General features: G+C 41.2%; 1 protein-coding gene across 2 annotated transcripts in view; it reads right to left on the reverse strand.

Annotated features, from left to right (window-relative positions):
• Nucleotides 1-18,262, reverse strand: part of LOC136878857 (glutathione S-transferase 1-1) — a 127,274-nt gene that overhangs the window by 68,879 nt on the left and 40,133 nt on the right. For both annotated transcript variants that reach the window (XM_067152401.2, XM_067152407.2), the window contains exon 2: nt 13,330-13,477. In XM_067152401.2, coding sequence (XP_067008502.2) covers nt 13,330-13,470 — 141 coding nt within the window. In that variant the 5' untranslated portion in view covers nt 13,471-13,477. The remainder of the gene's footprint in view (nt 1-13,329; nt 13,478-18,262) is intronic.

Consider the following 18,262-nt stretch of genomic DNA (forward strand, 5'->3'; position numbering starts at 1 on the left):
CTTCGGGCTGAGCAGCGGTCGCTGGGCAGACCAAGACCCTTTCAAGGGCGTTAAGTGCCATGGGGTTTGGTTGTTTTGTTTTGTTTATTCATACGCGTAGCTGATAATGTTGCTGCTTTACCTCTCAAGACAATGCTCAACATCCCCACTTCAATGTGCCCTGTGTATCCGAACTACAGGGACGTGAATTTCGACTTCAGAATTCCTACATACAGGCCGGGATTGGAACCATGGCCAAGGACGCTGAATGACTTCTTCTTGTGAGGATACGTGAAAGATCATGTATGCATACCTTGATCACCAGATGCTGCGGAATCACATCCACACTATCGACGCGGACATCTTGCGACGTGTTTGGGATGGATATTGCAGTAATATCGGATTGTTAAACGTTGCGTCACGCGAGAAGCTTACATAGAACATCTATAAATATCTACAAAATCCTTCTTTAAAAATAAAGTTATTCTCTACACATGCAAGTTAGCATTCCACCCATGTTTTCCTTGTGTAATCACAAACACTGGCTCTTTGTTTAGAGGCTGCAAGTATTTGACTCCTCTAAACATTCCCTGTGTAAATTAGCCTTAAGCCTCACAAATATAATGCCACCGTGATCAATAGAATGAGAATTGACCATAGCAGAGCAAACACGAGTGGTGGAGGTAAGGAGCCTGACACAAGTAAATAGCACCAATATCAGACAAGCTACAGGCCAGACACCATCAATTCTCTCACGGTGAAATCTCTTCTGAAACGTCTGGCATTTAGTCGCTTCTTACGACAAGAAAAGGATATCATGGATGCAGTCTATGCCTGCACCCACAGGGGTTATATCGTAGTAATGGGCAGTGCTGGTATAGTCGCCACTGCCATTGGATCTCTAGCCAGCGAGCGGAAGATCTTTGAAATATGGACTAACTCACCCTCCAACCTTACAAATCCATTTTCTACGCCTCACCACTCCAACTAAGCGTTTGAGGGTATGGGAAGCCTTGAAGCTGCCCCGTCTCGCTGCGGCGGTGGTGATGTAAGAATGCACATGCCGGGTTGCCGACTTGCTGGCTTGCCTTCTTAACCGATATTGCCAACATTTTAAATGATTTAAATTCTTCTTTGCAAGGCAGAGATGTGTTGATTAGTCCTGTGTGGGACAATTCGTGCTTTTAACAATAAATAAATAAATAAATAAATAAATAAATAAATAAATAAATAAATAAATAAATAAATAAATAAATAAATAAACAAATAAATAAATAAATAAATAAATAAATGTCCGCCTCTGTGGTGTAGTGGTTAGTGTGATTAGCTGCCACCCCGGAGGACCGGGTTCGATTCCCGGCTCTGTCACGAAATTTGAAAAGTGGTACGAGGGCTGGAACGGGATCCACTCAGCCTCGGGAGGTCAACTGAGTAAAGGTGGGTTCAATTCCCACCTCAGCCATCCTGCAAGTGGTTTTCCGTGGTTTCCCACTTCTCCTCCAGGCAAATGCCGGGATGCTACCTAACGCCGCTTCCTTCCCTCTTCCTTGTCTATCCCTTCTCATCTTCCCATCCCCTAACAAGGACCCTGGTCAGCGTAGCAGGTGAGGCCGCCTGGGCGAGATACTGGTCATCCTCCCCAGTTGTATACCCGACCCAGAGTCTGAAGCTCCAGAACACTGCCCTTGATGCGGTAGAGGTGGGATCCCTGCCTGAGTCCATAGGAAAAACCAACCCTGGAGGGTAAGCAGATTAAGAAAGAAAGAAAGAAAGAAAGAAAGAAAGAGAATATATCCTGACTGACTGACTGATTCATCATCGCCGAGCCAAAACTACTGGACATAATGAAATGAAATTTTGGGGATACAATCATATTAAGATGTAGGTGCTCGCTAAGAGATGATTTTTGGATATTCCGTCGCTAAGGGGGTGAAAAAGGGGGTGAAATTTTAAAATGAGTGTATCTATATCTCAAAACTTTAAAAGTTTACAAATATGAAAATTGGTATTTAGAATCTACTTTAAAAATAAGAAAACACGTATTTTTTTGTTTTCAGAAAATTCCAATAGGACGGGTGAAAAGGGGCGAAAAAGGGGTTGAATGCATTAATTCAGGATACCGGTACTCATATCTCAGAAACTGAAGATATTACAGACCTGAAAATTGGTACTTTTGATCTCTTTTAAAAATAAAGAAACACTAATTTTTTTGTTTTTGGAAAATTCAATTAATGGGAGGGTGAAAAGGGGGGTGAATTTTTAAAATGAGTGCATCTATACCTCAAAAAGTTTAAAGTTTACACATGTAAAAATTGGTATTTAAAATCTTCATTAAAAATAAAGAAACACGTATTTTTTTGTTTTCGGAAAATCCCAATAGGAGGGGTGAAAAGGGGTGAAAAATGGGTTGAATGCCTTTAATGAGGATACTTATATCTCAGAAACTGAAGATATTACAGACCTGAAAATTGGTGTTTGGCATCTACTTTAAAAATAAAGAAACAAGTACTTTTTGTTTTTGGAAAATCCAAATAATGGCGGGGGGTGAAAAGGTGGTGAATTTTTAAAATGAGTGTATCTATATCTCAAAACTTTTAAAGTTTATAGATGTAAAAATTGGTAATTAGAATCTCCTTTAAAAATAAAGAAATACGTATTTTTTGTCTTCGGAAAGTCCCAATGGAAAGGGTGGAAAAGGGTGAAAAAAGGGTTGAATGCCTTTAATGAGGATACTTATATTTCAGAACCTGAAGATATTACAGATCTGAAAATTGGTGTTTGGGATCTACCTTAAAAATAAAGAAACAGGTATTTCGTTTTTGGAAAATCCAAATAATGGGGGTGAAAAGGGGGTGAATTTTAAAATGAGTGTGTTTAACTCTTAAAACTTTAAAAGTTTACAGATGTAAAAAATTGGTATTTAGAATCTCCTTTAAAAATAAAGAAATACGTATTTTTTTGTTTTCTGTAAATCCCAATAGGAGGGGTGATAAAGGGCGAATTGCGTTGAATGCCTTTAATGAGGATACATATCTCGGAAACTGAAGATATTACAGAACTGAAAATATGTATATGGGATCTCCTTTAAATATAAAGGAACACGTACTTTTTGTTTTTGGGAAATCCAGTTAATGGCGGTTAAACAGGAGTGACAAGTGGGGTGAATTTTTCGAAAGACTATATCTACAGAATATCTGGGAAACGTAAAATGTTACAGACGTAAAAAGTGGGTATTTGGAATTTCCTGTAAATGTAAAGAAACATAGGTGATTTGTTTTTGGAAACCCCACTTAAGAGGAAATAAAAATGGGTGAAACTTGAAAATGAGAATTTCTACAGTATATCTCAAAAAATTAACATGTTACAAAAGTGAAAAATGGTATTTTTATCTCTATTAAAAATAAAGAAACGTGTATATTTAGTTTTCGGAAATACCACTTGGGTGGAGGGGGGTAAAAATGACTGAAAATGGCGTTGATTTCTTTTAATTAGGCTACTGATATCTCAAAACAGAAGATGTTACAGACGTGAAATTTGATATTTGGAATGTGCTTTAAAAGTAAAGAAACACGTATTCTCGGAAAATCCAATGAATGGGGTGTGGGGGGAAGGAGGTGAAAGAATTGAAAAATTAATTGACTTAATTGTATGAGAATACTTACATCTAATAAAAAATAAAGTTGTTAGGGCCTACAAGCGTGAACATTGGTATTTGGATCTTCTTTAAAAACAAAGAAAAACCCGCTTTGGCGGGAGGATCATCCTGGGGGGAGGGAGTGAAAAGGAGTTGAATTCCTTTCATGAGGACACATAAATCAAAAACTGAAGAAGTTAGAATCGTGATAATTGGTATTTAGAATATCTTTTACTATTAAAAAACAAGTATTTTTTGCCGGAAAATTCACTTGGGGGGGGGGGGAGGAGTGTGAAAGTGAAAAAAAACGTGAATTATTTTTATCTCAAAACTGAAGGTAATAGACGTGAACATTGGTGTTTGGAATCTCCTTTAAACACAAAGAAACCCTCCGTCTTTTAATTTGTGGGGGGGGGGGGTGCGGGGTAAATAAACTTAACGGCGGTGGGGTGTAAAAGGAGGTGAGACCAATTGATTTTACTGTTCGTAATGTACTTATAAGGAGCCTCCGTTGCTCAGGCGGCAGCGCGCCGGCCTCTCACAACTGGGTTCCGTGGTTCGAATCCCGGTCTCTCCATGTGATATTCGTGCTGGACAAAACGGAGGCGGGACAGGATTTTCTTCGGACACTGCGGTTTTCCCTGTCATCATTCATTCCAGCAACACTGTCCAATATTTCATTTCATTTGTCATTCATCGATCATTGCCCCAGAGGAGTGCTTCGGCAGCCGGCACAGTTCCTATTGTCGCCGCTAGATGGGGCTTTATTCATTCCATTCCTGACCCTGTCGAATGACTGGAAACCGGCTGTAGATTTTTGATGTACTTATTCTGATCATAAACCGATCATTTTTAATCTTTCCTGGGTTCGTTTCAACAGCCATATTTTCCTTCGGAGAACGTTCTTAGATTACAGTAGATTCTCCTGGCATATAAATAAAAATTTAAACACATTTGAAATAAACGATAGGAATGCGATTGACCGTCAAATTGTTCACCTCTATAATAAGGTCAATAATGCACGGAGTTATGTAATTCGTATCGCCAGAAATCCCGCACACTTGCCTACGCGCGACAATGGTGCTGGTCACATTGTCAATAATGACAATGGCAGCAAGTGTAATTTACCGCCAAGTAACGGTCTTGCTACTTGCTGTGGGGTCCAGAACATCTAATAATAATAATAATAATAATAATAATAATAATAATAATAATAATAATAATAATAATAATAATAATAATAATAATAATCGTATTGTTCTGGACCGTCAACACGAGCGGACCGCGCTGGAAACGGGTCCTGGACGGGTAATGACTAAGAATGCAGTCCGGACGCGGGTTCAGTACCGCCAAGGCACCCAAGACGACACCACGCCGGATCTCCTGAATGATTTGATCCATATTAAAGATGCTTATAGGAAAAGATGGTAAAGATTTAGGGACCCAACTGACCGGGTGGAATACCTGGACCTAGAACGGGAAGTACGAAAACGATTGCTGGAAAGAAAGATTGAAAAATGGGAGGAAACTTGCCGTAATTTATTAGAAAACGAGTCACATCGCGAATTTTGGCGGATTCTCGCAGAAAACGAGTCAGATCTCGAATTTCGGCGGATTATGTACCTAAAACAATAAGCATTCAATTATGAATTTCAGTATAATACCGTAGCGAAGCACGGGTATCTTGCTAGTCTATATATATAAAATAGCTTGTCCTGACTGACTGACTGACTGACTGACTGACTGACTGACTGACTGACTGACTGACTGACTGACTGACTGATTCATCATCGCCGAGCCAAAACTACTGGACATAATGAAATGAAATTTTGGGGATACAATCATATTAAGATGTAGGTGCTCGCTAAGAGAGGATTTTTGGATATTCCATCGCTAAGGGGGTGAAAAAGGGGGTGAAATTTTAAAATGAGTGCATCTATATCTCAAAACTTTAAAAGTTTACAAATATGAAAAATGGCATTTAGAATCTACTTTAAAAATAAGGAAGCACGTATTTTTTTGTTTTCTGTAAATCCCAATAGGAGGGGTGATAAAGGGCGAATTGGGTTGAATGCCTTTAATGTGGATACATATCTCGGAAACTGAAGATATTACAGAACTGAAAATATGTATATGGGATCTCCTTTAAATATAAAGGAACACGTACTTTTTGTTTTTGGGAAATCCAGTTAATGGCGGTTAAACAGGAGTTACAAGTGGGGTGAATTTTTCGAAAGACTATATCTGCAGAATATCTGGGAAACGTAAAATGTTACAGACGTAAAAAGTGGGTATTTGGAATTTCCTGTAAATGTAAAGAAACATAGGTGATTTGTTTTTGGAAACCCCATTTAAGAGGAAATAAAAATGGGTGAAACTTTACAATGAGAATTTCTACAGTACATCTCAAAAAAATTAACATGTTACAAAAGTGAAAAAAGGTATTTTTATCTCTATTAAAAATAAAGAAACGTGTATATTTAGTTTTCGGAAATACCACTTGGGTGGAGGGGGGTAAAAATGACTGAAAATGGCGTTGATTTCTTTTAATTAGGCTACTGATATCTCAAAACAGAAGATGTTACAGACGTGAAATTTGATATTTGGAATCTGCTTTAAAAGTAAAGAAACACGTATTCTCGGAAAATCCAATGAATGGGGGGGGGGGAAGGAGGTGAAAGAATTGAAAAATTAATTGACTTAATTGTATGAGAATACTTACATCATGAGCATACACGTGTGCCACAGGACACGTGTATAGCTAAGAATGCCAGGCCGCCGTCAACGGAGGCATTTCCAGCAGACAGACGACTTTACGAGGGGTATGGTGATCGGGCTGAGAAGGGCAGGTTGGTCGCTTCGTCAAATCGCAGCCGATACCCATAGGGATGTGTCCACGGTGCAGCGCCTGTGGCGAAAACGGTTGGCGCAGGGACATGTGGCACGTGCGAGGGGTCCAGGCGCAGTCCAAGTGACGTCAGCACGCGAGGATCGGCGCATCCGCCGCCAAGCGGTGGCAGCCCCGCACGCCACGTCAACCGCCATTCTTCAGCATGTGCAAGACACCCTGGGTGTTCCAATATCGACCAGAACAATTTCCCGTCGATTGGTTGAAGGAGGCCTGCACTCCCGGCGTCCGCTCAGAAGACTACCATTGACTCCACAGCATAGACGTGCACGCCTGGCATGGTGCCGGGCTAGAGCGACTTGGATGAGGGAATGGCGGAACGTCGTGTTCTCCGATGAGTCACGCTTCTGTTCTGTCAGTGATAGTCATCGCAGACGTGTGTGACGTCGGCGTGGAGAAAGGTCAAATCCGGCAGTAACTGTGGAGCGCCCTACCGCTAGACAACGCGGCATCATGGTTTGGGGCGCTATTGCGTATGATTCCACGTCACCTCTAGTGCGTATTCAAGGCACGTTAAATGCCCACCGCTACGTGCAGCATGTTTCAGCAGGATAATGCCCGCCCACACACTACTCGCATCTCCCAACAGGCTCTACGATGTGTACAGATGCTTCCGTGGCCAGCGTACTCTCCGGATCCCTCACCAATCGAACACGTGTGGGATCTCATTGGACGCCGTTTGCAAACTCTGCCCCAGCCTCGTACGGACGACCAACTGTGGCAAATGGTTGACAGAGAATGGAGAACCATCCCTCAGGACACCATCCGCACTCTTATTGACTCTGTACCTCGACGTGTTTCTGCGTGCATCGCCGCTCGCGGTGGTCCTACATCCTACTGAGTCGATGCCATGCGCATTGTGTAACCTGCATATCGGTTTGAAATAAACATCAATTATTCGTCCGTGCCGTCTCTGTTTTTTCCCCAACTTTCATCCCTTTCGAAAAACTGCTTCTTGGTGTTGCATTTTCTCTGTCAGTCAGTGTAAATAAAAATTTAAACACATTTGAAATAAACGATAGGAATGCGATTGACCGTCAAATTGTTCACCTCTATAATAAGGTCAATAATGCACGGAAGTATGTAATTCGTATCGCCAGAAATCCCGCACACTTGCCTACGCGCGACAATGGTGCTGGTCACATTGTCAATAATGACAATGGCAGCAAATGTAATTTACCGCCAAGTAACGGTCTTGCTACTTGCTGTGGGGTCCAGAACATCTAATAATAATAATAATAATAATAATAATAATAATAATAATAATAATAATAATAATAATCGTATTGTTCTGGACCGTCAACACGTGCGGACCGCGCTGGAAACGGGTCCTGGACGGGTAATGACTAAGAATGCAGTCCGTACGCGGGTTCAGTACCGCCAAGGCACCCAAGACGACACCACGCCGGATCTCCTGAATGATTTGATCCATATTAAAAATGCTTATAGGAAAAGATGGTAAAGATTTAGGGACCCAACTGACCGGGTGGAATACCTGGACCTAGAACTGGAAGTACGCAAACGATTGCTGGAAAGAAAGATTGAAAAATGGGAGGAAACTTGCCGTAATCTATTAGAAAACGAGTCACATCGCGAATTTTGGCGGATTCTCGCAGAAAACGAGTCAGATCTCGAATTTCGGCGGATTATGTACCTAAAACAATAAGCATTCAATTATGAATTTCAGTTAAATACCGTAGCGAAGCACGGGTATCTTGCTAGTATATACACTGACTGACAGAGCAAATGCAACACCAAGAAGGAGTGGTTCGAAAGGGATGAAGGTTGGGGAAAAAACAGAGACGGCACGGACGAATAATTGATGTTTATTTCAAACCGATATGCAGGTTACACAATGCGCACGGCATCGACTCAGTAGGATGTAGGACCACCGCGAGCGGCGATGCACGCAGAAACACGTCGAGGTACAGAGTCAATAAGAGTGCGGATGGTGTCCTGAGGGATGGTTCTCCATTCTCTGTCAACCATTTGCCACAGTTGGTCGTCCGTACGAGGCTGGGGCAGAGTTTGCAAACGGCGTCCAATGAGATCCCACACGTGTTCGATTGGTGAGAGATCCGGAGAGTACGCTGGCCACGGAAGCATCTGTACACCTCGTAGAGCCTGTTGGGAGATGCGAGCAGTGTGTGGGCGGGCATTATCCTGCTGAAACAGAGCATTGGGCAGCCCCTGAAGGTACGGGAGTGCCACCGGCCGCAGCACATGCTGCACGTAGCGGTGGGCATTTAACGTGCCTTTAATACGCACTAGAGGTGACGTGGAATCATACGCAATAGCGCCCCAAACCATGATGCCGCGTTGTCTAGCGGTAGGGCGCTCCACAGTTACTGCCGGATTTGACCTTTCTCCACGCCGACGCCACACTCGTCTGCGGTGACTATCACTGACAGAACAGAAGCGTGACCAAGACCATCTACAATAATATCAGACCTTAATACAAAAACAACATGGCCGACGCATCGGTTCCATGTAAACACGCCTGTGATACATAAACATAACCTTTTAATTATCGTATTGAGTTGCTAAGCTGTCAATAATAATGAACAGAGCACTTAACTTTGGGTAATAGACCAATTATATCTAGAAATACCCTAATTTAAGATAAGCAGTATGTGGATAATTCAAAATATAAATTTTTTCTGTGAAATAGCTTGGTAAAGGAAATAGGTAATATAGGACTGCACTCTAAAATAACAGTACTGGGGGAATATTTCATGCGTTTCAGGTCAGTCAATTAATTAATTAATTAATCGACCACCAATGAACCGAATTAGGGCTGTCGTCCAAGTGGCAATTACGTATCAATTCTCTACCTACGGTAGTCTTTTCTTAAGTGATTTCAAAAACGTTGGAAATTTATCTAATTGGTGTAGATTAGTAGGGGGCACCCTTGGCAAATTATTCAAGACCGTAATTCTTCTTCCTATAAATCAGTACTTGTTTTAGAAATACATTAATTTGAATGACATTGCTATTACCATACGCTTTTAAATATAATAGCCTACCTCGTTCATGAAATTTGTTAGAAGCGAAACCTTGTCACGAATTTCAATTCTCTTATAACAATGATTCTGATAATGATCCACCAAACTGCTACATATGTTTCTCTTCAGATAATCACTAGGAGCATCAATTTGAAATACTCTGGTAGCGTATGCATTTTCGTATAAAGCACTTTAACACCCAAATCGTTGGCAACGTAAATACGTACTGTAAGTGACAGTATATAACTTGATACCTTGTCCTCCTATTCATCAAAGAGAATGTAATCTTCATTCACAGATAAAATAAATAGCTTTATCACTTTTTATAGGCTCACTTTAAAAATCCTCAAAAGGATTTACTAGGATTGACACCAACACAGAGTTTTGCCCTTATCCGAAAAAAAAAACCCCACAGCTCATTAAGTACACGGAACACATCCTCTCTATTGACAAATTTATCCCCGAATGTTTAATGCACCCTAATAAACTACTTGTAACTGCGAAATCGTCACTTGATCTGAATGTAAGAGCATCTGCTGTAATATAAATTACATACAGGCATGCAATACGATCGACACGTCCTAATATATCAAAATAGTTTTTAAACCAAATTTCAATAAAAATATCACTGCACTAACGTTTCTTAATCAAACCAAACCAACAGAAAGAACTAAACTGATGCTCCGCACATGCTCATGAGTACATTTGAACAAACCGATCGGGCCGCCATTTTAGCTAATATCGATAGTTGCATTAAGGTCTGATATATTGTAGTTGGTCTTGGCGTGACTCATCGGAGAACACGACGTTCCGCCATTCCCTCATCCAAGTCGCTCTAGCCCGGCACCATGCCAGGCGTGCACGTCTATGCTGTGGAGTCAATGGTAGTCTTCTGAGCGGACGCCGGGAGTGCAGGCCTCCTTCAACCAATCGACGGGAAATTGTTCTGGTCGATATTGGAACACCCAGGGTGTCTTGCACATGCTGAAGAATGGCGGTTGACGTGGCGTGCGGGGCTGCCACCGCTTGGCGGCGGATGCGCCGATCCTCGCGTGCTGACGTCACTCGGACTGCGCCTGGACCCCTCGCACGTGCCACATGTCCCTGCGCCAACCATCTTCGCCACAGGCGCTGCACCGTGGACACATCCCTATGGGTATCGGCTGCGATTTGACGAAGCGACCAACCTGCCCTTCTCAGTCCGATCACCATACCCCTCGTAAAGTCGTCTGTCTGCTGGAAATGCCTCCGTTGACGGCGGCCTGGCATTCTTAGCTATACACGTGTCCTGTGGCACACGACAACACGTTCTACAATGACTGTCGGCTCAGAAATCACGGTTCGAAGTGGGCCATTCGCCAACGCCGTGTCCCATTTATCGTTCGCTACGTGCGCAGCACAGCGGCGCATTTCACATCATGAGCATACCTCAGTGACGTCAGTCTACCCTGCAATTGGCATAAAGTTCTGACCACTCCTTGTTGGTGTTGCATTTGCTCTGTCAGTCAGTGTATATATAAAAGAAACATTACAGAAGACAGATTTTGAAGAATTTCCATCTTTAAAACCATGCGACTCCTCCGATGGTAACACAGATAGTCACTGTGAAGCCCTTCAACAATATGACATTGGTTTAAATTTAGAAATATCACCACCGGGCAAGTTGGCCGTACAGTTAGGGGCGCACAGCTGTGAGCTTGCATTCGGGAGACAGTGGGTTCGAACCACACTGTCGGCAGCCCTGAAGATGGTTTTCCGTGGTTTCCCATTTTCACACCAGAAAATTCTGGGGCTGTACCTTAATCAAGACCATTGCCGCTTTCTTTTAACTCCTAGGCCTTTGCTGTCCCATCGCCGCCGTAAGACCTATCTTTGTCGGTGTGACATAAAGCCAGTTGTATAAAAAGGAGGAATATCATCTGAATAGAACATTTTTAGGACGCACTTTCATGTAAGTTTCGAGTAGGGCTACAGTCAGATTCGAAAGGTTATAAGGGTTCATTGTTACACAGTTTTGAAAGATAGGTAATACGGTATTCCAGCTGGCCTCTTTGAATTTTAGAATAACGGAACAAACAAAACAAAAATGTGCATATTCACGTATTGACATGCAAATGTTTGGCTCTACATACATTTATGAACACACATTATCAGTCACGAACCTAAATAAATGTAAAACTAGATCATGTTTGTCCGATGTTGCGTTGGAAGTAGGGTTACACGTTCATTCTGCTCAAACAATTTTCCCTGACATTAAAGAAATATAATTAAAGGAACTGCAGAAAAAGGACAGTTTTATTTTGTTGTCCTTTCTTCCTTCCTATATCCCATAAATATGTTTTCTATACAATTCATTCCTCTCCATCTTTTCCCCACTCACCCACCCACTCACTCGCACGCGCGCTCGCTCTCAGCCCTAACAGCCAGGAACTAGCCGTTTTTAAAATTTATTTTTTATATATATTTTAGACTTTTTACTGATATATTTTCTCATTCTCTCTTTGTTTTTCTTGTATTTTCTGTTTAAGGACGACACACGCACCCAGTCCCCGGGGCCAGTGAAAAGAATTAAGGTAGAATCTCCGACCCAGCCGGGAATTGAACCCGGGGTCCCTTGAACCAAAGGCCAGCACGCTAACTATTTAACCATGGGGACGGACACTGACAGGTTTCCTAAAAACAAGCATTGCCGCTATATATCCCTCCTCCTCAACGACTTTGGTGTTTCCTAGTATGTAAAGGAGAGCGCGCGTGTTTTCGTTTTCCTTAGTGCTTTTAGGATTTTACGTAACTGTAAGTTTATTGTAGATGTCAACATTTAAAACAAGCCTCTATAAACGGATAGACTACTTTACTGCAGAAGTGAGCATTCAAGGACCAGCTTGGCAACAACCTGCGACTATACTGCTAATAATAAGAGTTGGTGTCTGACATTTCTTGGAGGGAGGTCCGTTTACTGCCTGCCGAGGCGGGATAAAAGGAGTGGCTGTGTGGTTGCCATGGAAACGAGGGTGGGGCGACTGCAGTTGCCATGGAGATAAAACTTCAGGGCAGCTCGTCTTGCTGGGAGTTGCCAAACCTCTCACTTCACTTGTGAACTAGATCTTGTCGCAAGCAGTTCAGTGTGAGTGGCCGTTAGTAAATTTCTAATTGTAATTTAATGACTTTCAACATTCGATTCGTAAGATTCCCAGTTTCGCCAGTTACTTGAGGGATGTCTTCCTGTACCAATCCTTCAGTAAGGAATTCCCTCAAAGCAACCTGACTGTTTGTATGTCACTGATAAGAACCTGACTGTTTGTATAAGAGTGATCGTAAATGGGACGACACCGCGTGGCCAGGTAGTCTACAACAGATCACAGCGGTCAGAATGAAGGAGGGAACAAGTGAGCCGGAAGCGAGGAGTAAGAGTATGTAGAAAGGAATGCTGGAATGTGGCAACATCGTGAAATGGCACGTGCAGTGCTCCTCCCTCCAACCTTACCTGTCAGACGCCAACTTTAGTTAAGTCTAGTATAGACACGTCAGTGGTTTTCAAGGGTGTTAAGGGACAAAAGCAAGTGTTCCCTTACAATTCAAAGGACGCAGATTAGCGATCCAATGACCTTGGTGACTATAATATTTAGATCTTGCACGTGAAAAGCATCTGCTCGATTTCTCGCTAGTAGCCGTTAGTAGACTATGTCTCGCTAGAAAAGAGGCATTCAGGTTGAAAACTCACCTAGGGTCAGCTGTTTTGTAAACTAATTTTTACTCACCAATGTGGTTCCCAGAAATTAGCGTACCGGTTTCACCAGTCTTACCTGGATGTACTCCACCGTGAGATGTTCACCTTCCAGGATGTTCACGTTCTTCACATTGACATCTAGCCCCAGGGCTCGCACCACCAGCAGCACGCTGCGACAAGGAGGACTTGGTGGGAAGGAGTACAGGTCCAGTGGCATGGCGTCACTGGAATAAGAAGGAAGCTTTGTGTTTATTCCTTATATAGTGATAATTTCTTGCAAGGTGGTACCAACAGGGGTGTTAGGGGGTTCAGATCCCCCGAAATAAAATATGACTTGACAAATGTAAACAGCACATACGTGTTTTCTAAAATTCAACCCATTAAATTATGAAATCAAGAGTTTGGAAAATAAAACCATTGAATTTGATCTATCAAAGTGCGCTTTCTTTAAAGGTTACGAATATATAGTTAACCAATTTGCTGAAAAAAATACGAACATTTTAATTTTGGTGAGATTTGATTGATTTTACTGCTTTTATAATAGATGTTGCACTATCATTAAATTATTTACACTCCAGACAAAGTCATTCTTGTCTAAAAATGTTCTGATTGGGCCTTTTGTTAGCGGCATATAAATACAGAAAACGGAAAACATACAGTATATAGTATAACTATTGTAAGTTATTTCTTTCTTTCTTCCCTGGACTTGTATCGTATTATCTGGGGTCAGCTGTAATGTTGGTTAAGCCCAGTTGCCCTTCATGACGCCACCCATGTATGGAGGGATCTGTTAACTATTGTGGTGGTTGGTGGTGTATTACATTGTACGTAAGTAAAGACGTGCACGAAGAAGATCACGAACACCTAGCCCGAGATAGAGGAATTATCAAATGCGGCTAACATCCCTGGTCCGGCAGGGAATCGAATGCGGGCCCTATGAACAGAAGACCACTACCCTGACGATTAAGCCAAGGAGCCGGATATCGTTGAAACATTAATAGCTGAATGCAATATTCAAGTGCACCAGCCTTTCTTCCTTCGATCATCCAATTTTAAAACTTCGTGTCGAGCAGATTAAAGAAACAGCGTTGATATTTTGTGCTTAGTTATTCTGTGCTAGAAGCCTTTTTTCTAGAAAGTAGTTGCACTCTTCGGCAGAGACAAACGGAATTACTATCAAAGAGGTCTTAAATGTTTCATTAGTGACCTCGAACTGCTGTCTACATGTATGCCTACACAGTTTATATTTCAATCGACTTACGGCGACTCTTATTAAACCTCTATGTCATATCTCTGAACTCTGGGTGCAGGTTGTTATTTGAGTTATTAGTTATGGTAATGAAAGGGAAGAAGGTACAAGGATAATATTAATGTGGAAGGACCATCATAATCATTCGTTTTAATTTAAGCATTGTTTTTCGGAATATTGCTAATAGTGATTCCGTCTCTACTGGAACGACATGTCTGAAGTAGTTGTTATCGCTGTGTTAGTATGATAAAGAATTAAACAAGTATACACGAAATATGATCCATTTTCTTCAATACAGTTCAAATTACGGTTAAAATTTGTGATGTGTAATGTCTTAATCTATTAAATGTACTGTATGTTCAAATAATTTCGTAGTACAAAATCAATCAATCAATCAATCAATCAATCAATCAATCAATCAATCAATCAATCAATCAATCAATCAATCAATCAATCAATCAATCAATCAATCAATCAATCAATCAATCAATCAATCAATCAATCAATCAATCAATCAATCAATCAATCAATCAATCAATCAAATCAATCCCTAGCCTTTTCTTATATGAATTCAAAGTACTTGGAAATTATTAAACATCTCCTTTAGTAGATTATTCCAGTCCCTAATTCCTCTTCCTATACACGAGTATTTACCCCAAATTTTCCTCTTGAATTGCAACTTTACCAGGTGTATGCATAAGTCTTTTCCAGTTTCACTAAGAGATGGCACCAGCGAACAGTACACAGCGTATAAATTTGACATATCAATCAGTTTCTTCGTCTGACATTAACCTACCAAAACACATAAGTTGAGTCCGCCAAACACTAGCGGCTGTGTTTTATCGTTCAGTGATCATGTCGACGTTTGTGCCTGGAAAAAGAACATTTGCGGCACACATTGCTTTTCTTATTTAATCCAAAGAAAAAGGCTGTGGAAAGTCACCGTTTGCTGGTAGAAACATGAGGTGAACACACTCCATCGATTAGAACATGTGAGACAATTTAAACGTGGTGAGACATCCTTCGCCGTCCAACGGTTTTTCTACACCGTAACCTATTAAAAATGTGTTTTGACCAGGTGGACAGAAGAAAATCCGAGAGGTATCACCTCAGAGCGAGCCCATCGTTAGCAGTACTGTATTTCCTCAGACTCCCGTAAAATCACTCTCCGTCATGTATCGCTATTCACTTTATTGTCCAGTCACAATTACAGCAACGTCCACCACAACCACCACTACCACCATCGCCGCCACTGACTTCAGTCGAACAGCCGCAGCAGCTTAGCACTCAGCCGTAATGTCTAGTTTTGCCGCTCCTAACTACGAGGCCAGATTTCGTCCCATGACACCAGCTTCGCTGGGGGACAACCATAGATTTAGTAAATAATAGTCTACACTAGAGGTAGCATTGGCGCTGCAGTCGCGTGCTAAGTTGAACGAACGCGCTGTCTGGCTAAAGCTGGATTGTTTGGCACTGTCATTACTGGAGCTTCCCGATAAATTGAAGTTGATACTTCTCTGAAGGGAAATGCCAGTCTCCTGTGGCAGTCTTATTGAACCCTTGAACTTACCATTCCATCGTCGGTCGGCCACGGCTGCTACAGTAGAACAATCTAGAACTCTTAAATCATGGGTCGTTGCGGGAATAAATTCGGTCACGATCTTAACCAAACGATGGGGTTCAGAAGAGAGCCTAACTACTTGAAATGAGGAGCAAAATGTGCTTACTAACTTTTATTAAATCGAAATAGCACGACATTATTAATTTAATATACATTCTTGAAATAAATAAAACATGAATTATTTATTATTGAATGTTTCAAACACAGTCACATTGCATAGCGTTGATTTATTTCTTACAATATCGAAGAGTTGCTTCGGAGAAGTTAGTACATTAGTGGACAGCGAAACTGAAAAACTGAAAAAGGGAAGACCTGAAAACCGGGCACCTATTATTCCAAACGAGAACTGAGAGTTAATCCACACGATCCGTGGAAAATCTGACTTTCAACAAGTAGAACGCCTGATTTTCTCTCAATTAAGGTTATCCACCAGTCGAATACCCTTCACGGATACGGAACACACGCCGAATGGACCCTTAATCGAACCAAATTGACTATCAGTTGCTTTGGATAGGTTGCGAAATATTATGGGAAAGCATGGTGTTCACTACGAGTTAACAGCATCATTCACAATTGAAATAAAATTCCACCATGTATTTGTCATTCATGACACCCTTAAGTGATAAGGTAATCCCGATGCTAAATGTGCATCACCCAAACAGCTGTTCGGAAGGAACCAACAACAACATGATCCGTGAGGATCTTACGTTATGTCGTTCTAAAGGAACAAAACTGCGAAATGCAGGAAACACTTATTCATCATGCATTTAGAAGAAATGCCAAACACTGAAGTTAATTAAAAAGTGGAAAGTCACTTGAAAAGTCTTATTATTGAACCGATTTTCAGGTTAGAAATGGTTTTGTTACGCTTAATAAAATTACCAATCCACATTGAAAAATATTACAACTTTAAGGAATTCTTTCCCTTGAAAAACAATGACTACCATTACAGATCTATCTATTTATTGTCTGTTCCAACACACTACTTATAAAGTGATTACTTAATCAAATTCAACTACGAATAAAATGAAAGTACGACAAAGATTGAAAATAAAATAGTGTTACTGGCTGACGAATCGAAACCGCATTCGCAACTCAACTCTCACACTAATACACTGAGTGTCAATATGCACACTATCAAAACGAAACGGACGTCAGAACGACAAAACAATTAAGTCCGTAAAATAAAATAACATATCGAAGTCATTAAAACTCAACACGCACGGAGAATTACAGTAAAAATATTTAATCTCCATCAGGTCGATATCCAACATTTGGGCAACCCTCATTCGCCGATAGCGGCCCCGTTATCTTAAGGAACACCAACAGCTGTTGGAGCTACGCACTAGTTGGCCTCATCATTACCGATCTGACCCTCTTCATAATTTATATTTTACTGTAGGTGCTACCTTCGTCCAGGCCACTTCGCAAAAACAAAAGAAACATCTAATCTGAGAATTGAGTGTGTACAGCTGACATCCCAAACCTATCGTCGGGCTCACTTAAAATCTGTACATCCTAACACTAATCTCTATGTACATGATACCTTCCAAATTCTATCGTCGGGCGTGAACTAGGATGTCTCATCATCAGTAACTCCAAGGATAACATGTGACGTCCTAAATCTATCGTCGGGCGTCAAAAATGGGTCGTACTACGCATCCCTTAACATATCAGGCGAACTAGCAATTTCAAACACTCTCTGACATTTCAATACTAAACCTGGTCAGACTAATAACACACAACGGAACAACGTCTCTTACTATTAAACGAATGCAAGTCGAAAAATACAGTAAGTCTCTATATCGTTACAATACGTGAACTCGAAAATAAATATACGTGACGAACAATTCTCCACCTCAAACACAATCTCAGTCTGTGCAATGAAGTTTTTAGGGAAGCAATGATAATTCCCAACACACGTCTATCATTTAGTGGATGCCTTCAACATAATAATCATCACTACCGCATTAGAAACTCTCAAATCGCCTATCGTCAATTCCAACTATTTATATCAATGACATATCCAGTGAAACGAAATTCAATACAACACCAACCATGTGTTCTAAATGCTCTTTTATCCTTGAGGTCACATTATCTTAATATTCACACGGGCTTTACGTAACAAGTCACTGGACG

Source organism: Anabrus simplex, chromosome 1 (assembly GCF_040414725.1).
Source record: "Anabrus simplex isolate iqAnaSimp1 chromosome 1, ASM4041472v1, whole genome shotgun sequence".
NCBI lineage: Eukaryota > Metazoa > Arthropoda > Insecta > Orthoptera > Tettigoniidae > Anabrus > Anabrus simplex.